This window comes from Pteropus medius, unplaced genomic scaffold (assembly GCF_902729225.1).
Source record: "Pteropus medius unplaced genomic scaffold, Ma_sr-lr_union100, whole genome shotgun sequence".
NCBI classification, from domain to species: domain Eukaryota; kingdom Metazoa; phylum Chordata; class Mammalia; order Chiroptera; family Pteropodidae; genus Pteropus; species Pteropus medius.
Genome location: NW_024351729.1, coordinates 14,262,980 through 14,282,757, shown reverse-complemented (window position 1 = coordinate 14,282,757; position 19,778 = coordinate 14,262,980). Strand labels below are relative to the sequence as shown.

The following is a 19,778-nucleotide window of genomic DNA, read 5'->3' as shown; positions in this document are numbered from 1 at the left end:
GATTTTCATCCTGACTTTGTAAGTATAACCAGGGCAAATTGCTAATCTGCAGTGTGGGATTTTAATAATAGGATTGTTATAATCAAATGATATATGGATGTGAAAGTGCTTTGTGAAGTGTCACATTGTTATTTTCTATTCTGTGGTAGGGGAAGCTTTTGTTTCAAGCCTTAAACTGGTACTTCTTGTTGGCTTTCTTCCTCCTTATGATTTCTATTCAGTTTTCTGAGCAGAAATGTAGTAGCTTCTTATTGTTCAAATGGGGCTGTTACTTGTGCCTTACTCATGGACACTGAAAAATTTTCCTACTGGTTGTTTAAAAGTGGGGACATAAAACTTTCTAATTTCTTTGTGTGTGTGTGTACATGTGTTAGCTTTTTAATAAATTTTGATAAACTAAACTTTGTGTCAAAACTTCTGGATAAAGACAATATATTTATTTGGTTTAATTGTTTTTTTTAGGTACATTTTAAAAAGTGAAAATATTTTGTCATACTCATAAAGCAATTGTGTGCATTTGTGTGTATATGTGTGTGAGTCGGTTGGCACCCAGGGATGAAGGAAGTTTGGGTTTTGTGTAGAAGGGAAAACCCTGGGGACAGTTTGCTTCTGAAAGTGGAAGTCTTTGTGACTAAAATGACTCATTATCAATGGACTGTCACATGCTGTTGGATGGTAGGAATATGGGGACTCACTGGATAGGAAGTCCTAGACTTACCACGACCTCTTGGCCCGGCTTCCAGAGACCCCTGCTTTTGCCACTCAGGGATTGGAGTGACAGAGCAGCTATGTGTGCTTTCTGGGACCAGGACTCTTACCCTAGCCTGAGACAACCCTGTTAGAAGATAACTAATAAAGGGAGGTCGAGCTCTCTGACACGAGGACCATACTGACTGTGCTGGTCGAGCCCCATGAACGCTTCGACTAAGATACTCAGATCTCCATGCTACTTAAGACAAGTGCCATATTGACAAGGATTTTGGATCCCAGAGTGTCAGGTACAAAGGTCCACTCTCAGACTGCCTTACCTGGAACATTGGTAGAAATGGGGGCACATCTGGCTCTCTGTCTGTGAGAGGGCCACCAGGGTTTTAGCCTGCCTCTATTCGTGTGGGTTGAGTAGCTGTCTTTATATATCCATTTGAAGCAAAAGTTTGCATCCAGGATGGCCCTGGGGACCAGTCTATGTGGTGACGTGGCACGGTCTCTCGCTCTGTCTGCCTGGATCAGATCGCAGACATGGGTTTTCCTTCATTCTAGGTAGAGTTGGATGGGGTCCCCGAAGCTCACAGGTTCCAGTTTGCCCTGGCTCCAGACTTTCAAGGGGAGGCAGAGATGAAGGGGGACAGGAATGTCAGCCTTTCGACCCACTTCTGTAGGGATTTGTTGGAACATACCTTTGGCTCAACCTCCCACATGAGAAATTTGATTCTGGGGTCAGGAATGTGACAAAACACTTGAGTACACAGCTGGGTTTGTGCCATCAATGTGATTTGCAGGAAAGCGTGGCCGTAAAATGCTTGAGATCATGAATTGGATAGATTCCCCATCTGGAGAGCCATACCTTTCTGTGCAAAATTAAATATTTATGTACTTTTAAGGTTGAGTTTTGATTTTTTAAAAGAGGATAGAAACTCACTCAACTATTTAAAAAAAAAACCCAACAACTGTAAAACATTTTGGATCAAGTGGTAACATTTCCAAGTTCATACCAAACAGCTTTATTGGAAAACATCGTTTTGTTCTTTTAAAAGTATCAAACCCATCCTAAAACATTTCAAGAACTGGCTGGTGCTCCAGGCCTGGCCAGTGGACACCATGGCAGCGGCAGAGGCCGGGGCCTGGTGTTGTCCTTCAGCACCTTACGTTGTCACAGAGCTTCATCATCATCAATTACCCCACCTCCCCTCACTTTGGGGTTCTACCACTGTGGCTTTCCCCAGCAAGCGCTGACTTATTTCATTTTAAAAACACTTTTTGTTTTGAAATAATTGTGGACTCGCAGTAATTTGCAACAGTAATACACAGAGCCCCTTGCACCCCACATCCGGCTTCCCCCAATGGCAAAATCTTATTATACAGCTATCAGATAACTTTGTTCATTTTGAGGCACTTGCTCTGATGGAGTGGGGCGGGCGTGGTAGGAGAGAACGCCTAGAAAGGAGGGGTGAAGCCCTTACAGGGCAAAGGGAGCCATGGACAGGGGCCACAGGGGCAGCTAGAAGGAATCTAGGCCTCTCTCACAGCAGCCTCTTTGCATCTGAGCCCTCCAAGCTGTTGAAATGAAAACCTAATTATCTTTTGTATAAATTAGAAAAACTAAGGAATAAAAATGTCTATCATATATGCTGATACACATCACATTTCAAATAAAGGAATATTAAGCACTTGTTGACAGTTCGGGGGAGAAGGAGGAGAGGGTGCTGGGGACGAGGGAGGATCAGTAATTTGGACTAACAGTTGTCTATAATCATAGTACAATTGCTGTTCTTTCAGTGGGGCCAATAAATTAACCCCACTTTTCCTTTCCCTAACCTTTAAGAGAATATACACAGGAGCCAGAGAGACAGAGGTTAAGAATCAGATTTATCACCGATAAAGTTGGATTTAGACCTAGTTGGGAAGTGTCATTTCTTTCCAGTCTCCCAGTATTTACATCATTCCACCCCCTGCTGGCTTATGGGCTGACCCATCCGTGGGAAAGTGACCTTCCCAAGAACAGCAGGTCCCCAGGATTCTCCACCTGGACAAGTGCTTTCCCTGGCAGGGGGCAGAGGAAAGCCCTTGAGGGCCAGGGTGACAGGAGATGAGTGAGCACTGCACTGTTGTTTCTTTTTTTTTTCTTTCCGTTTTTTTTTTTCTTTCAATATCACCAGATACTTTCTCTCTTGGGCAGGAGTGAGTGAAGGGAGTGAAAGAGAGTTTGGGAGCTTTACCACCAGGATGTCCTGGGAGACATTTGCTTCTGGGCCTGGAGGCCCCTCAGGGAAACACAGGACAAGAGAAAGGCTTCCACGTCGCAGCATGAAGACTGGGGAAGAGGCAGCACGTGCCCATGTGGGGTTCCCGAGGCAGGGACAGAGGAGCCCAGCGAAGCAAGGAGAAGGGCTTAGGGTGCAGGAAGGAAGAGCAGAGATCAGCAGTGATGATTTTGCATTGGTCTGACTCAGGGCCGGGGACATAGGTCCATTGTCCTGGGCCCTGGTACTCGAGGAACATTGGCAAGAAAGGGACTGGGAGCAGTGAGGGAAGGGGAGTGGTCCACGGTATATTTGGTTCTACAGGGTCTTGAATTCTCCCAACCTCATAGTCAGTCAAAATGGAAAGAATTTGAGGACTGTGGACCAGTAAATAGCCTTATCAGGGGAGTGGTACATTCGTCCCCCTTTGTCTGAGGGGGACACATTCCAAGACCCCTGGTGGATGCCTAAAACCACCGATGGTACCAAAACCTGTATGTACAATGTTTTTTCCTATGCGTACATACCTGTGATAAAGTTTAATTTTTAAATTAGACACAGTAAGGGATTAACAATAAAAACTAACAATAAAATAGAACAACTATAATTGTAATAAAAGTTATGTGAATGCAATCTCTCTGATAATCCATCTGATAACTGAGAAGGCTGCTAAGTGACTAACAGGCAGGTTGTATAGACAGTGTGGATATGCTGGGCAAAGGGATGATTCAAACTCCAGGTAGGATGGGATGGGGTAAGACAGTGTGAGTTCATCATGCTATGGTGCACAATTTAAAACTTATGAATTGTTTATTTCTGGAATTTCCCATTTAATATTTTTGGACCACAGTTAGCCATGGGTAACTGAAACTGTGGAAAGTGAAACCGTTCATAAGGGGGTGGGTGGCTGCTCTATAGGTGGGAGATGAGAACAGGAGAATCTCATGTCTCCCAAATGCTCTTTTGGAGGCTGCTTTGTCCTTTACCTGTCCACCTGTCCCCTTGCCTCTTCTTGGCCACTTCACATCAGAACTTCTTGTCCGTGAAGTCAACTGGCTTTTGCTGATCAGAGTCTGTCATCTGTCAACAGGCATGAAGACATTGGAATAATCACACTTGTTCATAATAAACCATTGGAGCTGATGAGAAGGAAGTAGAGTAGTAATTTTCTAGCTGTGTTTCATTTCCCTTTTGTGATTTCCTTTTTTGATTCTCTTTCTTTAAGGTTTTGTCAGTGATGCCTTGTCCATGAATAGTTGTTAGTTGCTCTTCTTATGAGGGAGAGTGAAGTCAGCAACGACTTATGTCATCATCTTGGTGACATCACTCTCCTGGTTGGCTTTCTTTAATTCATTCACTTAATTTCCTTCCCTCTCCCCTCCCCACTCCCTTCCTCCCTCTGTTTCCTCCCTTCCTTCCCCTCCTTCCTCTCCCTCTCCTCTCCTCCTCTGTCTCTCTCTCTGTCTCTCTCTCTCTGTCTCTCTCTCAGGGCTTTTGATGTCCAAGCACAGAGCTAGATGCTGAGGATGCAATAGTCACCCAAACACACGTTGTCCTGCTCTTGTGGAGCTTAGAGTCTGGAGGTGGACGGAGAGAACTGATAAATACATGTGGAAGTATGCACTGTGACTGGGGTATAGGGGAAAGAGCAGGGTGTCAGTGACTTTCCCAGTCACATCTGAAAGAGTCAAGGGATCTTCCTGTTCATCTCAAGGCTCTTTTATATACTTTTCCAAAATGTTCTTAAAACTTTTTCCCGGAAGTTTGCAGTTACTGCTCAAATGGAATCTAAAATGAAACAGACACTTACAACCTTTAGACACCTGGTCTCCTGGTCTCCTCTCAGGTTTATAACTTTCCTGCTATGTGTGTAGCTGGAGTTTTAATCTTTTCTAGTAAATTTATGTTATTCCATTGGGGAAAAAAAAATGAGGGAAATAAAAAAAAAGAAACAGTTAATGGGTCTTTGAGTGTCGGTTAGCAAATCATGTTAGGCAAGAGATTTGACTAAGCCTGTCAGTTAAGGCCTTAATGACATGTGACTGCACAGCACTTCCTAACAAAAAGTTCATATATATAAAAGCCGTAGGTAGTTTACGGTCAGCAGTGGTGGCAATTTAAAAAAATGTAGATATGATGAGGATTCCATTTCTTCATTTCTGCCCCAGGACTTATTGGCAAGTTGCCATTGTCCCCTGTTGAGAGAGGTGGATAATATCAATAATTTTATCAGGCCACATTTGTCTGATTCTGGCTTGCTGTGTGGTTAAAGGAAAAACCTTTCTGGGAAGAATGATGTTTCTTTAACAGCAAATGGATTGAACTGATGTAAGTGTGATTTGCAGTAGGGGATGCTTAACTTTCTATTTAGAATCAAATGCCAGAATCTGAGAAGCTAAATACAGTGAGGAATTTACAAAGATAAGACTTTTTTTGATTTGCAACATTGAAGGAAAGATTTTGGGATTAAGAAGTATCTGAAAACTGACTTTACCTTTTAATATCTGCCAATTTGCAGCCTTGCAATGATAGTTATGGACACTACACTACTGAGGGATGGTGACAGGAAATAGGCAGACCAAGGCAGTATCTTCGTATGGGTGTGCCTGAGATTTATTGGTGACAGACTTGGTGATAGATGCAGTTGGGTTGGGTCTTATGACCTATGAGAAGGAAGTGGTGACTCAGGTGGGAGTGAGGAGTTCTGAGCAAATCAGAAGGGGCACAAGGTTAGGGTTGGTGCTCTCATTTCCATGAAGTGTAGACATAGCACTCACTATATTTCTTTTATTTGAAAGTGTTCATGTTGGTACGTGTAGGTGACTCAGGAAAGCAGGGTGAAAAATTAACAATAGGATGCTTTAAAATTTGTGACTGCAGATGAGAGTGTCACATTTGTGTGATGTATTTAAAACTTTTGCCTTGGGCGAGCCCCCCAGCACCACTGTTTGGAAGTCTATACCAAACAACAACTCTTTGCTATATAGACCTTCCTTGGTCTGTCTGTACGTTCTTCCACAATGACAATGCCTCAGCGAAGGCCAACATTTTTATGGGAGCCTATCAACAATGGGTTCATCTGGTCTGTTAAGCTTATACTGCAGTTGCCTCCCCAGAGGTAAGACTTTAATGAAGCATCCTTTCCCGTGGAGCCAGCCTGCCTCTCCCCCGTCTTCCCTCTCCACCCAGGCAGAGAGCGAAGCCTTCTCTTATGATTTTGCAGAGTTAATAATGCTGCTCTATTGATTTTGTGAGCCTCTCAGTCACTGGGGAATGTGTGGGGGATGGGCCCAGCGCTCACAGTGTGCTTCCTCCAACTCTCTTTCCAGCCCTGGAGCTTTTGTTTTGAATCTGGAAGCTTCCGACCAGGGCTGGATTTCCAAAGGTCAAATGTGCCTGCACATTTTGTCCTTAATGAGTTAGCTCTGCCCTGGAGCCCTCACTGAACTCGCCAGCCTTCAACCTGAGCAGCAGCAGCAGCTTCATAACCAGATCCAATTGCTTGACACTCCACCCTTGAGAAGTGCCTCAAGGAGCCACTGAGGGTTATTGGCCAGCAGAATGTGGTCGTAAATGCATGTCTACAGGAATGGGTGAGGTTTCCTCTTTGCTTAGAAAGCCAGAAAAACATCAACAGAGAGAGGCTACAAAGGAGAAAAACATACCCAGGCACTGAACCTTTGGTCCCCTCACCAACAAAACATTCGATGGTTTTTAATGAGAGAATTTCACCTTTTTTTTTTTTTTTAAAGGGGAGATATATTTTTCAATCACCTTCTTTTCTACTTATTTTCTTTTTCTCTTCCATGTTTCCTTGTCCACCTCTCTGTTTGCTTTTTTAAACCTGGTGTGCCGAAATCAACTGATCTCTGAGGAACTGATGTTTTTTTTAATTTGATGATGAGAATTTCTTAACTCGTTGTTGATCTTGTCACCTTGGCTACCAGGACACTCAGGGCTGAGATTCATTCTTTGCTTTATTCGGTTGCACTTTTTTTTAGCTGATTTTTTTTTTTTTTTTTGTAATATTTGTCTCCATGATGATTTTTTAGAATATTGAGGTTCAGGAATATTACTTGGCAAGGTGAATGGGACCATTGGGCCTCACTAGTATCTTTTAAGCTCTTAATCTTTCCCTGAAATATTATTTAGGTTCTAGAATAACAGCGATTGCTTTTTAGTAAGTATACTTGGCAAGGTGAGCCCAGAGCAAACCGACACTGTTACTGCCAGCCAGAAATACGAGGCATTTTCTAGGCCCTGGGGATGCATTTCTTGCTGCCCCATAATGTGTACCCTATGCATCAGAACCCCTAGACTGCTCGTCCATTTCTAAACACATAGTAGGGCTTTCACGTGTATACACCATTTCTCATGTTGTGCGCTCTTTCTAGAATGTCATTGCTCTCTTTCTCCACTTGCCAAAAGCTCACTCATTTTTCAAAGTCTGGCTGAAGTATGACATTCACATGGCCGTCTCTGATCTCTCCAGGAGAGTGAATTGGCTCATTCTCTATGTTGCCATAACACTTTATTCACTCTAGTTAGTTATTAGTCATAGATATACCTGTTATTTTATTATTATTATTTTTTAATGCCTACACCACCTGGTAGTCCTAGATGGTTTCCCATCCAAGTACTAACCAGGCCTGACCCTGCTTAGCTTCTGAGATCAGACGGGATTGGGCACGTTCAGGGTGGCATGGCCGTAGACTACCCTGTTATTGCTAATTGGATGTATTTCTATCCCTCTGTCCTTACTATACCATGGGTTTCCCTGAAGTCTCTTAACAAAATGTCTCGTATAAAGTAGAAGCTCAATAAGTAATTATTACATTAATTTAAAAGAAGCACAAGATACAGTACCTGCCCCTTAGAGGCCAACAGAATTCAAATGGGTGTCATCTTCTTATGCTAGCAGAGTTATATCTCACTGGTCGTTATTCTATTGGACAAATCTCCTAGTCTTATCTAGTCACCCCATAGAAGAGCAAGTAATGACAGGTAATAGTGGTTCCTAATTAAGATTTAAAAAAAATTCATTTAGGAAGTATTTATTGAGAAGCTACTGATTATGATAAAACAATCTACTCAGCCCAAGGGAAGTTTAAAACTTGGCTCTAGACCTCCAGGCTCTTGTAGATTTGAAATGACTCTTCCTTCCTCCTGTTGGACATTTCATGGTGCCATCTCTGCGGGTTTCCCATCCTTGTTTGAGATTCTTCTTCAGAGCAGGGATTCAGGCTGAGTGGTGCTAGAGAAGTGTAGCCAAGCAGAATACTTATGAAAGTGCTGCCCAGTCATTTTTCCTCCAGCTGAGTCTCTCCTCATACAATGAATTTCATAGGAAAACTCTGTGGGATGTGTTTATCACAGTCAGCACCAGTTCCCTACTATCATATTCCTTAACTATTTCATTAATATCTATTATCCTCCTGGTCCTAATAGGAATTTGAATTTGTGAATCCTAACCTGGTTTTACCAGGGAGGGCATTGTTAACTTCCAGAGGAAAGCATCTTCAGAAACAACACCTGTCTACCATGTGGCAACCATGTGGCCTTGTATCATGGGACCTCATCTAGGAGACTGGCAGAAAACTGCAGTCCAGAGTCTGAAATTGAGATACCTAAAGGCATGGCAGAGGGATCAGAGTAGTAAATTACATCTTCCTCATGTCTTGCTTCCCTTAGGCAAGCAAGATTTGGTCATGAGAAACCAAGGACCAAAGAGGAGGTGACTTGAGGAAGGCCATAAAGCTAATTATATAGGAGGAGCTGGTAAAAGTCCCCCTGACTTTGGTCTTTGTGGTCTCCATGACACAACATTGCCTTTGATTGTACACATCTGTAAAAAGTCCCAAGTGAAGGATTTTGACATCCAAGACTGATTAGGTACTCCATCCCAGAAGAATGCTTAAGTACCTGATTTTTCATGAAGGTAGTCTTCCACTACCACAGATTTCTGAATCACATAGTCTTCATCCACTGGCCATTGTTCTTTTTAGGTTGTTACTACTAGATAATTATAGACAAAACCTCTTTAAAATTAGTGTTTAGGTTCCACGTAGAGAACAGGGCCACGTGGCAGTTTTGCCCTTGTGCTTATCTACTACCTAACGTTTGATGGGTCCCCTTGATTAGAGGTGTGTTACTTGATGAAAGCCAGCTACTGGCATCCAGGATTTTTACACAGGAATGAGATGCTTGCAGTTCACTTCTTTTTCATTGCTGCTTCTCCCCTTCTTTTCTTCTTGCTGATTCCATTCCTTCCATGCCCCTTCCTAGCAGCATTTCGATTTGAATCTTGAACAGAAGGGATGAGTGATTGATAATACTATTGTTGAAAGTGAGCCAAGAACCACTATTCTATAGGTCATAAGGGGTGGAGAATGTTAAATCTGGTTTAGTCAAATTTGTATTTTTATGTTTATTAAAATTAGGAAATGTTTTAAAAACATTGGGTAACAGATTTAAATCCCTCCTCTTAAAAACCATATCACTTCTAGTTTTCATGTATTTGGCATTAATCCAATAAACAAATAAAATCAAATCCTCAGTAAACTGTATTTATACATTTTCTCAGTTTCTGTCTTTAAAAAATGATACTAGTTCCATTGCTTTCTGCCTCTGATTACACTTGATGTTGACAGGTTGGAATGACTGAAATCCTATTTACTTTTAAAAACCCAATAAAATATGAAACAGCCAGGGAGATCTCAGAAATCGCCTACAGGGTGTTATCAAAACCAAGACCCAGTCTCCCTAGGAGAAATTGCATAGAGATACAAAGTTGAAAATCTTGTGAAATGAAGTTTGGGATTGGCTGTTGTGTTTCCAATTTGGGAAGATCAGGAATCCTATTCCTTCAAAGTTACTGAGGTTATTAGGATAGTTTGTTGAATTTATAGAATGTTTTGAGATACTGCTAGAAGGTTCAGAGTTGGACCAGAAAAAGCTTAATTATTAGTAGCCAAGAAACTTTTGTTTCTGTTTCTGGTCTTACTGATAGTATGGCTATAGAACTCTGGAAAACCCAATTTTCTTCACTAGGTTGGGTTTCAAATATGATAGGGATTTTAATTCTTGCTGCCTACATGGTCTCACGGGGGGACTTAGAGGTTACAGGATAAATATTAATAAGCATTTTCAGAAATTTTTCACAACAGAATTCTCTGTAAAAAAGAATATATGTCATTTCATGTGGATTGGACTGGAAAAGTCCCAGTTTCACCTGGCTGCTGCAGTTATGACTTTGTTCCTGATTCTGTCCGCCTATTTTATAGAGAAAAGGAAATGGTTCTTTAGATCTCTTATTCAGTGGATTTTGGAGTGAGAGCTCAGTGTGCTTTTAAGAACAGCCCAGATAAAGCATCCCCTGCTTTAGCAAAACTGATCCTTTCATTCACTTAGTTGTTTGCATGTCTGATAATATAGATATCATTTTCATTTTCTTTCCCCAAAAAGTATATGCAAGAACTCAAGTTATTGAAGATCAAGCCAGATATGGTCAAATTTCATGGCATTCGCAGATCTAGACACATCAAAATATCTTCTTAATTAAGGCAGTGGTTCTGCTGGGGCCCACATTCCAGGATTCTCAGTAGAGAAAACATGTTTTCTTTATAGGGGAGTTTTATTAGCAGCAGTGTTCCAGTATGTTGTTCAGGTTAATTAATGATGTACTCACACTGCTGTCTTGCCATGAGTTTGATTCCGGTAAGTAGGGCACTAGGAAATCACATTGGCATATTCCGTCATGCCAAAAAAGAATCTTTAATTTGGACCATTAAAACACATCTGAGTGAGGTCTGTCAACAAGATAGCTTAAAAATTCTTCTTAATGTGGATACTGCTTTAGAATTCTTTCACCATAAACTATTAAGTAGCACGTGCATTGGTTTCAATGATTATATGCTGTTCTAAAGTATTTTGTTGGCTGAGATAATTGAGACCTCAAAGACTCAGCCCACCTACAAGCTCAGGTGGAGTTGACTTTTATTGTGTAAGGAGATTTGTACCAAGAACCACCTTTTCCCCATGAGTGTTTTTATTAATTTTAAATCACGGTGGTGTTTTAAAACTTAATTTATGTTGTGCACGTGTAGCAAGCTTCCTTGGAGGTTGAAACAACAAAGCAACTGGATTGGAAATTAGATTTTCCCCCGTATGCTGCTAATGTAGTTCTCGTTCCATTGGGATTTCCCCTTTGCATGGGCTGCTGATTTCTTTGAAACTGTATGGAAATTGGTTCAGACAGGAACAAAGAGGAGAGGGGATGGCAGCGATGATTCAAATTGTCTCTTCTTCAGTGAGCGTCTGGTGCTTCTGAAAGTGCACGTCACCCCGATATCAGCCAAGCCAATATCATCCAAGCCACCTAAGGTTAAGTAGCCAGAGCTACTGGAATCCAAACCTTGGGGCCTCAGCACTTGATTCTTCCTGTCGCATTGGGTCGAATTGTTAATTTGAAATCTACATTGTAACGTGGTTCAGAAATGGGCCAAGCACAATTTTACTTTTCTTTACATGATGGAAAACCTTCTCTTCCTTTCTCCCTCATCTTTTTCAGCCAGTGTATGACAGATTCCTATTGCCTAACATAATGAGCAAGAGAAGGGAATGGCTTTGTGAATATGGGAACAATTACGGGTTTAGAAAAAGGCGTCCAAAGTACATTAAAAAGAATCTACATTTCATTGTCAGAGGCACATGTGCACGTACATACACACAGAAACACAGACATACACACAAACCCTGTAAAACTTATATTCAATATTTTCACCCTTAGCTCTTGCCTAGTTCAAACGCCATACTCTCTTAATTGGATTTTGGCTCACTGCCAGGTTCAGTGTTTGAGGGTTCCATATTTGTGAAATAATGATCCTGAAGTAAATAGCATCTCTCAGTAGAGGTACCTTTTTATGTAAAATTCTTAAAGGGAATGGAGAGGACGGAAATGCTTCTGTGTTTAGGAATTTATGAGAAATAAGCCAAAACAAGACTGTCCAAGGACTTCATCTATCTAAGTGGAGTGTGCAGCTATTGAAGATGACAGAAAACACAAGTTTCTGATGACTGCTAGATTTGAATGGGCTTTTCATTTAAGAACCTTTCATATAAGGACTGATGAATGTGGAGATACCAATATTGGGGACCAACTTGATGTGACCCTCTAGTGCTGGAGACCAGTCGCCAGAATTGCCTTTATCATGGGGGTAATAGAAATGGTAATAAATGATATGATGTGGGTTGAGCCTCTACCTTTATTCCCTCAGGACACCAGTTAATAAGCACCTGGTGCAGAGGCCGGGAGAGGGGTGGGTTTTGAACATCTGAGTGACACTAAGGGATATGATGCAATATGGACTGCTGAGAAGAAATGCCCTCTTTGCATCTGTTTGAAACAGGCAGATGTGAGGATCAAGACTGATTTCTTTGTCTTGAGAAGAGCCTTCATTTTACAACTGTCTGATGAGTATGAATCAGTGAGTGCCTTCCGAGTTCTAAAACTTGAACTGAGGAGAAATGATGATTGAGCCTTTTGACCTAATGAGGTGGACATTTTAGGATAAATTTCCTGGTGGAGAAACCAGGTAATGTCTTCCCTGGAATTCCAGGATTGATTAATTCCATTTATTCATTCAACTAGTATGGTTTGGATGCCTTTTCCAAGCATTGGTACATAAGACTAAGTCTCTCCTGGAACTTCCATCCTATTAGGGAAAGATAGATAATAAACATCCAAACAGATAAATAATTTAGGTCAGTCTAGGGCTTAGTAAGTACTAAAAAGCCAATAAAGTGAAATAGTATAATGGAGAATGAATAAGGTGTTTTGGCTAGTTAATGTAGACAGATCAAAGAAGGACTCTCTGAACTGATCACAATCAAGCCAAAACATAATACATTAAAAGGAAGCAGGTATTCAATGACTTGAGGTCTGCATTTTGAGGTGCAGGAACAGCAGGCACTATGGCTCTGAGAGAGATATGAGCTTGGTGTGTTTGTGTGAATGGATGAGAGGTAAGAGTTGGGGAAAGCAAGGCCAGATCATGGAGGATCTGATTTGCCATGGCAAGAAGAGTGATGACAAGTCATTTAAGGATTATCAGCAAGAAGTATGAGCTGGAAGCAGTGTTCGAGAGTGTGATGCACTCATTTTTTAGACAAGGAAGTAAACTCCCTGCTCAGGTTTAGGAGTTTGGTGGGAAACGGAGAGGCAGTGTGGGAAAGGGGGGTATTGAACCCAATTCCCAGGCCAGGTTCTTTTCATCAATAAAGAATGAGAGCTGAAAATAGCAACTTGTCCACTTGTCTTTATTGCTTCTCTTCCTGGTAGTTTCTGGAGGCCAGAGGAGAAAAGAGGAAGTGGCAGAAGGGAGGGGTCACTCTCTGGGATGAGGAAATGGCTTTTACTTCCTACAGAGATACATACACTCAGGGCTGCCCCATGGCCTTTTATGAGTGCCTCTCAGTTTAGAATACTGTATCTGTCCCAGACAGTAAGCATTAAATTTTTTTTTCAAATGAAAAACATTGAAGAGATAATAGGTAAATATCACCTATAGTTAAAATACTGATGTATACTATAGGAAATGTTGGTAATAAATATATACACATTGTTTTTGATGCTCTCGTGGTAAAGAAAGAAGAATTTTTGGCTTTCATCATCCTTTTGGAACCCTGCCTGACCAGGATTGTAGTCACCGTTGCTTTTTAATTGGATCGTTTGTTTGAGAATTGCTCACTCCATCCATCCATCCATCCATCCATCCATCCATCCATCCATCCATCCATTCACTCCACCCATCTACCCATCATCCACTCCATTCACCCATTCACCCATCCATATCCATCCATATCCATCCATCCATCCATCCATCCATCCATCCATCCATCCGACAAATGCTTGAAGAATATCATGAGTCAGGGACAGGTCTAGGTGTCTTTGAGGAGCCCACATTCTGGCGAAGTTTACATTTAGATGCTGGTGAGGCTGATGTCCATGGTGAACCAGGAAATTAGTTTTATAGTGTCTCGTTGACTTGGATTAGTGTGTTTTAGGCTTTATAATTGAGGCTATGAGGCCCCTGTCTAGAGGAGGGTCCATGGACCACTTTCTTCCAGCTTCTCCAACCTCCTGCCGTTCACCATCCAATTGGGCAGCAGAGCCATGTGTCGCTTTCTTTGAACCTGTTCTGAATGAGCCGTTCTCACTTTTCAGTCTTTACTCTTCTGCTACTATTTCACAGCAGCTTAGAACTCCAGACTGGTAGTTTTTTTAGAGATCCGTTCACCTGGTAGATGAGAAAACAGCCCAGTGAGGTAAGTCACCCAGCCATAGTTCCTTGCTTACTTAACCTTTTATACACAACAGTTTTAGTTTACTTTGATAATATTTTGATATTTTTGGTTTTCTTTTTTTTTTATGCCCTTGGTATATTTGTTTATATTTATTGTCTTCTTGGAAGCATAATGAAAACAGTAGTCATTATATGATAGCTAAAACGTACACAGTGTGTGTTGCAGGCCCCGTTCTAAGTACTTGACTTGTATCAAGTGATCGAACTCTCACACCGTCCTGCGTGGTAGGTTGCTGTTCTCTCATTTTATAGACGAGGAGACTGAGGCACAGAGGGGTTAAGTGACTTGCCAACAGTGATGCAAGCTAGTAAGCAGTGTAACCTGATTTAGACCCAGGCAATCCGGCTCCAGGGCCGGTACCCTCACCTGCTTCCTTCTGTCTCTGAGTGCACCTGGGGCCAGTCTGTTTCCTTAACCAGGGTGAGCAGCACAGTGGCACACCCGCGCAGCACCTTAAGTACTTTGGGAAATTCCATGTACAGCCATCCATGTCAGGAAAAGTGGCTTAGGGCTTGATTCCATTCTCTTTTGGCTGCCATCTTACGCAGTCTGAGGAGCAGGGCACACATCCCTCGTAGAGCCCATATTGTCTTTCACATTCCACAGTGGAAGCTGAAAACTCTCTTGGTTTTGAAAATATCCTCTTTGATCACCAGCCACTAAATTGCATCTGCCACCGAGGGCCCCAGTGGGATTTGAACCTGTTGTTCTTGGAAAATTCAAACTTTGAAAGAGAAAGTGTGCATGTGTGCATACATTGTACATGAGTGTAACTATGCTTTGGGGGTAAAAGAAGCAGTTGTATATGTATATATATTTGGGGGGAGGGGGAAGGGGAAGGGTATATTTAATTAACTCAACTAAGAAAGATATAACATTGTTCCAGAAGGGAGTCAGTGAAGTGAGTTTGCTTTAAAAAGAAAAAAAAAAAAAAAAAAAAAAGCATCCAAATTAACTAGTCAGCTATTACACACAGTAGTTAGGAAGGAGGGGGGGGGGGGGGGAGATGATGTCATGGGTTCGGCATGTTCCCATCTTGGCCACTCTGTGCAAAGGGGCCCGGGGAGTTTGGGGAGGGTGTGTACAAAGTTAACTGGAGAGGGTGGGGGTGAGTAAAGAGCCGGTTGTAAAACAGGATTAATCACCCCTTGTCAGACCTTTCCCTGTTACTGTGTTTTTCAGCAATTTTGGTTTGAATGAAGGCTCTCTAGCCAATTAACGTTTATTTGTTTCCTTTGGCAAGACCGTTGGGGGAAGGGATGCGATTGGTGAGTTTAAAATTTTTGTTTGGTTTTGCATTTTGGAAGAACAGGAAAGTAATGTGAGTTTGGGTTTTCAATGAAGGCTCCCCTGCCCCTCACCGCCACCCCCTTAAGAGGCAGGAAGCAAGACATGGCCAGCTGGTGCCTTGAACTGACACAGGTGCAGAGGCTGTGGGGGGTGGGGAGCCAAGAATAATTACAGGTTTCTGAAGCATCAGGCCCTGCCTGACACAAGCACTCGTCGTGAAAACTGCTCTTTATGGAAAATTAATGGCGAAGCTGAAACACTGTCAGGGCCATTGTTGTTCTTGGGAAGCCACCACCCCTCAGAGGGGATGTCCTCTCCCAGGTCCTGGGCTTCCATGAGTTGCTAGGACAGAATGCCCTCTTTCCCGAGCGAGGACTGATTGACACTCTCATGGATGGGTTTTTCCGTTAAAGAGTGTCTTTTCTGCATTTTTTTCCTGTTTTAAACCTCACTTTTCAGCCCAGATCTAGGTCTTTGCTCTAGTGTAGGGTGATTTTTCATTGACTCTTAAGGCATGAATTTAATTTTGTCTATGAAAGTATGATGACTGAAAATAATGAAACATTTTCAAGCTATAAGGTAAGAAATGGGATTTCCTCCAGTGCGTGTCAGACTAAATAGAGGCTTAGTTGGGAGATATGGTGATAGCAGACCCAAGCATCTTATGTGATCCAGCTGTGTGCAGGAGCAGTGATATCTCTTGACCACTCATAAGATTGGATTTAGTTACAGTCCAGTGGCCAAGTAATAGCAAGTGACTCTTCTGAAGGGCCGATGGAGAGTAGGTACAGCAATTTCGTGTAGAGGCCAGAGTGATAGACTTTGAATTGGTATGCTCTGAAAAGTGACACCTGGAAAACCAACCCTAGACTAAAATCTAAAGGCTTCTAGGTGCATGGGCCATCTTGTCCGTAGTGGTGACTGTTAATTTTGAGGATCACAAACATTACGAAGCAAGACAATGCTTTTCCCAGTTGTTGTTGGGAGGTGGAAGGGGGCAGTTCCTTCTTTCAAGGAGCATAAAACCTGGACCCCATCTCTGCCCAGGTTACATGACTTTGAAACTCACTGTAGCATTTAATTCGGATTTGAGTTGTTTAGGGATTTATTTTATATGTTGCAACCAAGGAATCCTTAGAAGATGAAAGGGGTATTTGAGGCCACTTATTTCAACGACATCACTCTCTCCCAGGCCTCTGTCTCCTTCCTTTCTTACCTCCCCAAGGAAAAATATACAAATATTTTCTTTGCTCGTTGAGAATAGTTTGGGGAGGAGAAATGCTGAAGAGGTTTCAGTAGAAATTCCCCAACTTTCACATTTGTTTAGAATTCAGTTAATTTTCACAGCATTGTCTCTCAGCATTTACAGATTACTAGAGGGAAGTACTTAATTTGGTTTCAGCTCCTGCAACAAGTTGATGTGAGAAACGGCAGAAAGGAATGCAATCTTACGTGGTTACAGTACCGGGGTTATTTTGTGGAGTTCAGCAATTCTGACAGTGATGTGTAATACTGTCATACCTCTGGGGTGTGCTATTGATGGTTCTTTTTTTTTCTTTTTTCTTTTTTTTAAACCCTAATAGCTAAAAATGCAGTAAGAAACGAATGTTCATTTATCTTATGTACTTGCTTATGCACATTTTCTGGACTAAATTCATTACTAACTTTCCACCCTAATATTTTCTGGCAGTGAAAGTCAAGAAGAAATAAATATTTATTTAAAATTTTCATAGGAATCACTTTCTAGATCTTACCACTGGTACATATATCCTCTCTGCCACGAGTTAGGGTCAGTGTTAGATTCTCTTCCTCAAATCTGCTTTAAAACCCAGGAAGATGGGCAACAAAGTTCGAGTGCTTGGTGTCTGAGTGCTCCCCTGGGTCAATGGAGTTTATTAATCATGATGCTTCTTTCCTTTCCTCCAACCCCTGAACATGGTTCCAGACCTCTCTGGCTATGCTCTCCACTTCCTTTCTCATCTTTCAACTCGGACCTAATTTTAAAAGACTAGAAATGTGTCAGAACCATTACATCATATCATCCTTTGAAGGGGAAAAAAATAAATCATACAGTTCTCATAAATACCAATCCTTGCAGTCCTATAGAGGTTTTCCAGTTGGTTTCAGGAGTCAGAGGATTAAAGTCTTTGCTAAAAGGCGCGAAGCGTAAACATATCTATAAGTTGGGAGAGAATGACTATTTTAGAAGATCACTTTTAAAAAAGCTTAGGTTACCCTACTATCAGTAGCTTATTTTGTATCACTTTGAATTTCCATCTTGGGATGCGTGTGAAGATTTCAAAGCACAAAAAAGTAATTAAACTTTGGGACACTCTCAAGAGAAAGGCAGGGGATTCGTCTCCCTGTTTCTGTACTTTAGACTCTCTGGGGACTATGGCACCATGGTAATGGCACGTGACAAAGCCACACATAGTAAGTGTCAGGAAGGGGCTCCCATGGGCAGCCAAGTGCAGTTCATCTGTGTATGTAATTACCTGGGAGAGCATTCTTGCTGGGAACCCAAGTCCACCCCTTCCTCACTGGTGCATCATCATCATCATCATCACCACCAGGTCAAGGTTATCTCAGAAGAAGCATGACTTCGCACGTTTCCATGAAGTGGGAAGCCATATCTCCCCATATTTTTGCATCTGTATTCTTTCCCCAATTTATTTTCTCTCTTCATACTTCTAACTCTTGGATGTTTTAGGTGAGCAAAATAGGTATAATACTTGAGATTGACCCTACTGGCTAAAAGGAACACGGATGACTAATAATTGATTACAAACATAGGTGGCATTTTATTTCAATGACTATATTATTACAGAAGAAAAATCAAGATGCAATTAATTATTTATTTTATTAATACACCAACTCAAGTATATATAAATCTAAAGACTCTAAATAATTACTCATAATAACACAGTTATTGACCGGTCACAAAAATATTGGACCAATGGCTTTGTCTTATGTTCAAATTAAAAGACATAAATACAAACTAGAACTTTTTATGTTCCAAACACTTGGTTTCAGAGGAGTGACATTGAGGAATCTGGACTAGAGTCTGCCCCAACCGAACATGGGTGTGGTCTCAGTGGGGTGTGGATGGGCATTGTGAGGGGATTATAACTCATTTTTTCAGGAAGTTCTGATTCTTACAACTCTACACTACTTGAAACACTTAGATGTCTCTGTCATCTGAAATAACAGAGGTTGAGGTTTAGCTCTAAATGATTATTTTCATTGTTTGAGGACCCATGTGGTATAAGCAATATGATCATTACTTTTAAGGAGAACATAATCTCAGTAAACCAGAAATACCACCAATTTATGGAGTTTAGATTTATTTTGGAGAGACTGTTTAATTGTCCAGGATTGAGGAGGGGTGTCTTTCAACACTTGGCAGTCAACATATTTTCTTAACTCCAATTTTTTAGACCAGTCTTCCTGAAAGACATAGATTTTATGTTGAACTTTGAATGAAAAATGATTAGTGGAAGGGAAGACGAAAGATTGTAACAAGCATATGGACATGAGGGAAAGTAAAAGCGAGGAAAAATGGGTGAAGGATACCCTTTAGTGAGGAGGGTCGTAGGGGAAATGCAAAAGTGCCTAGAGATGTTTGCAATCCTGACTGGCAAGTGTCATGTCACTTACGACATAAAGAAGGATTGAACGAAAGTCATTTGATAACTGTGGCATCATCATGCCCATATGTGACCAAATTTATTACATATTTTTTGATCCTGTGAAAGTAACTACCTCTTGCCAACAGCAGGGAGGTTTGATGAGCTTAATTTGTGCTACAAGACCTGAGGTATCCTGTTCTCTGTCAACTTCCGCTTTTGGAACCTATCATAGACAGTGTTGACTGACTGGGGGTGTGAAATAGTCCTTGCATGTGAGGCAGAGAACTGCCTCAAGGACCACTTATAACCCACGATTCATCTCATTTTTACCTGGAACATATCTGTGTCTCAAAGGTTTGGTTCTGCTCTTTGGGCAAAGCTAAAGAAGCACTACAATTGTATTCCAGAAGACATGTATTACCGGTCATTTCTAGGACCACTAGCCTCAGCGTGGTCAGGGATAGGGTGTCAGCAGATGGCTTTTGTAGACCAGAGTAGAATAGAATGATCAAAGTAATAGTATAAAGTTGATTTT

General features: G+C 41.5%; 1 protein-coding gene and 1 pseudogene across 6 annotated transcripts in view; one reads left to right on the top strand and one right to left on the bottom strand.

Moving 5' to 3' along the window:
* KLF7 (KLF transcription factor 7) overlaps window positions 1-19,778 on the top strand; it is a 79,559-nt gene that overhangs the window by 15,400 nt on the left and 44,381 nt on the right. The window contains exon 1 of one of the 6 annotated variants that reach the window (XM_039844567.1): window positions 15,444-15,592. The exons of the other annotated variants lie outside the window; for them this stretch is intronic. Coding sequence (XP_039700501.1) covers window positions 15,584-15,592 — 9 coding nt within the window. The 5' untranslated portion in view covers window positions 15,444-15,583. Of the gene's footprint in view, window positions 1-15,443; window positions 15,593-19,778 lie in introns of those variants that run through there. 6 annotated transcript variants of the gene reach the window in all.
* LOC120587817 (uncharacterized) lies at window positions 7,556-7,674 on the bottom strand (annotated as a pseudogene).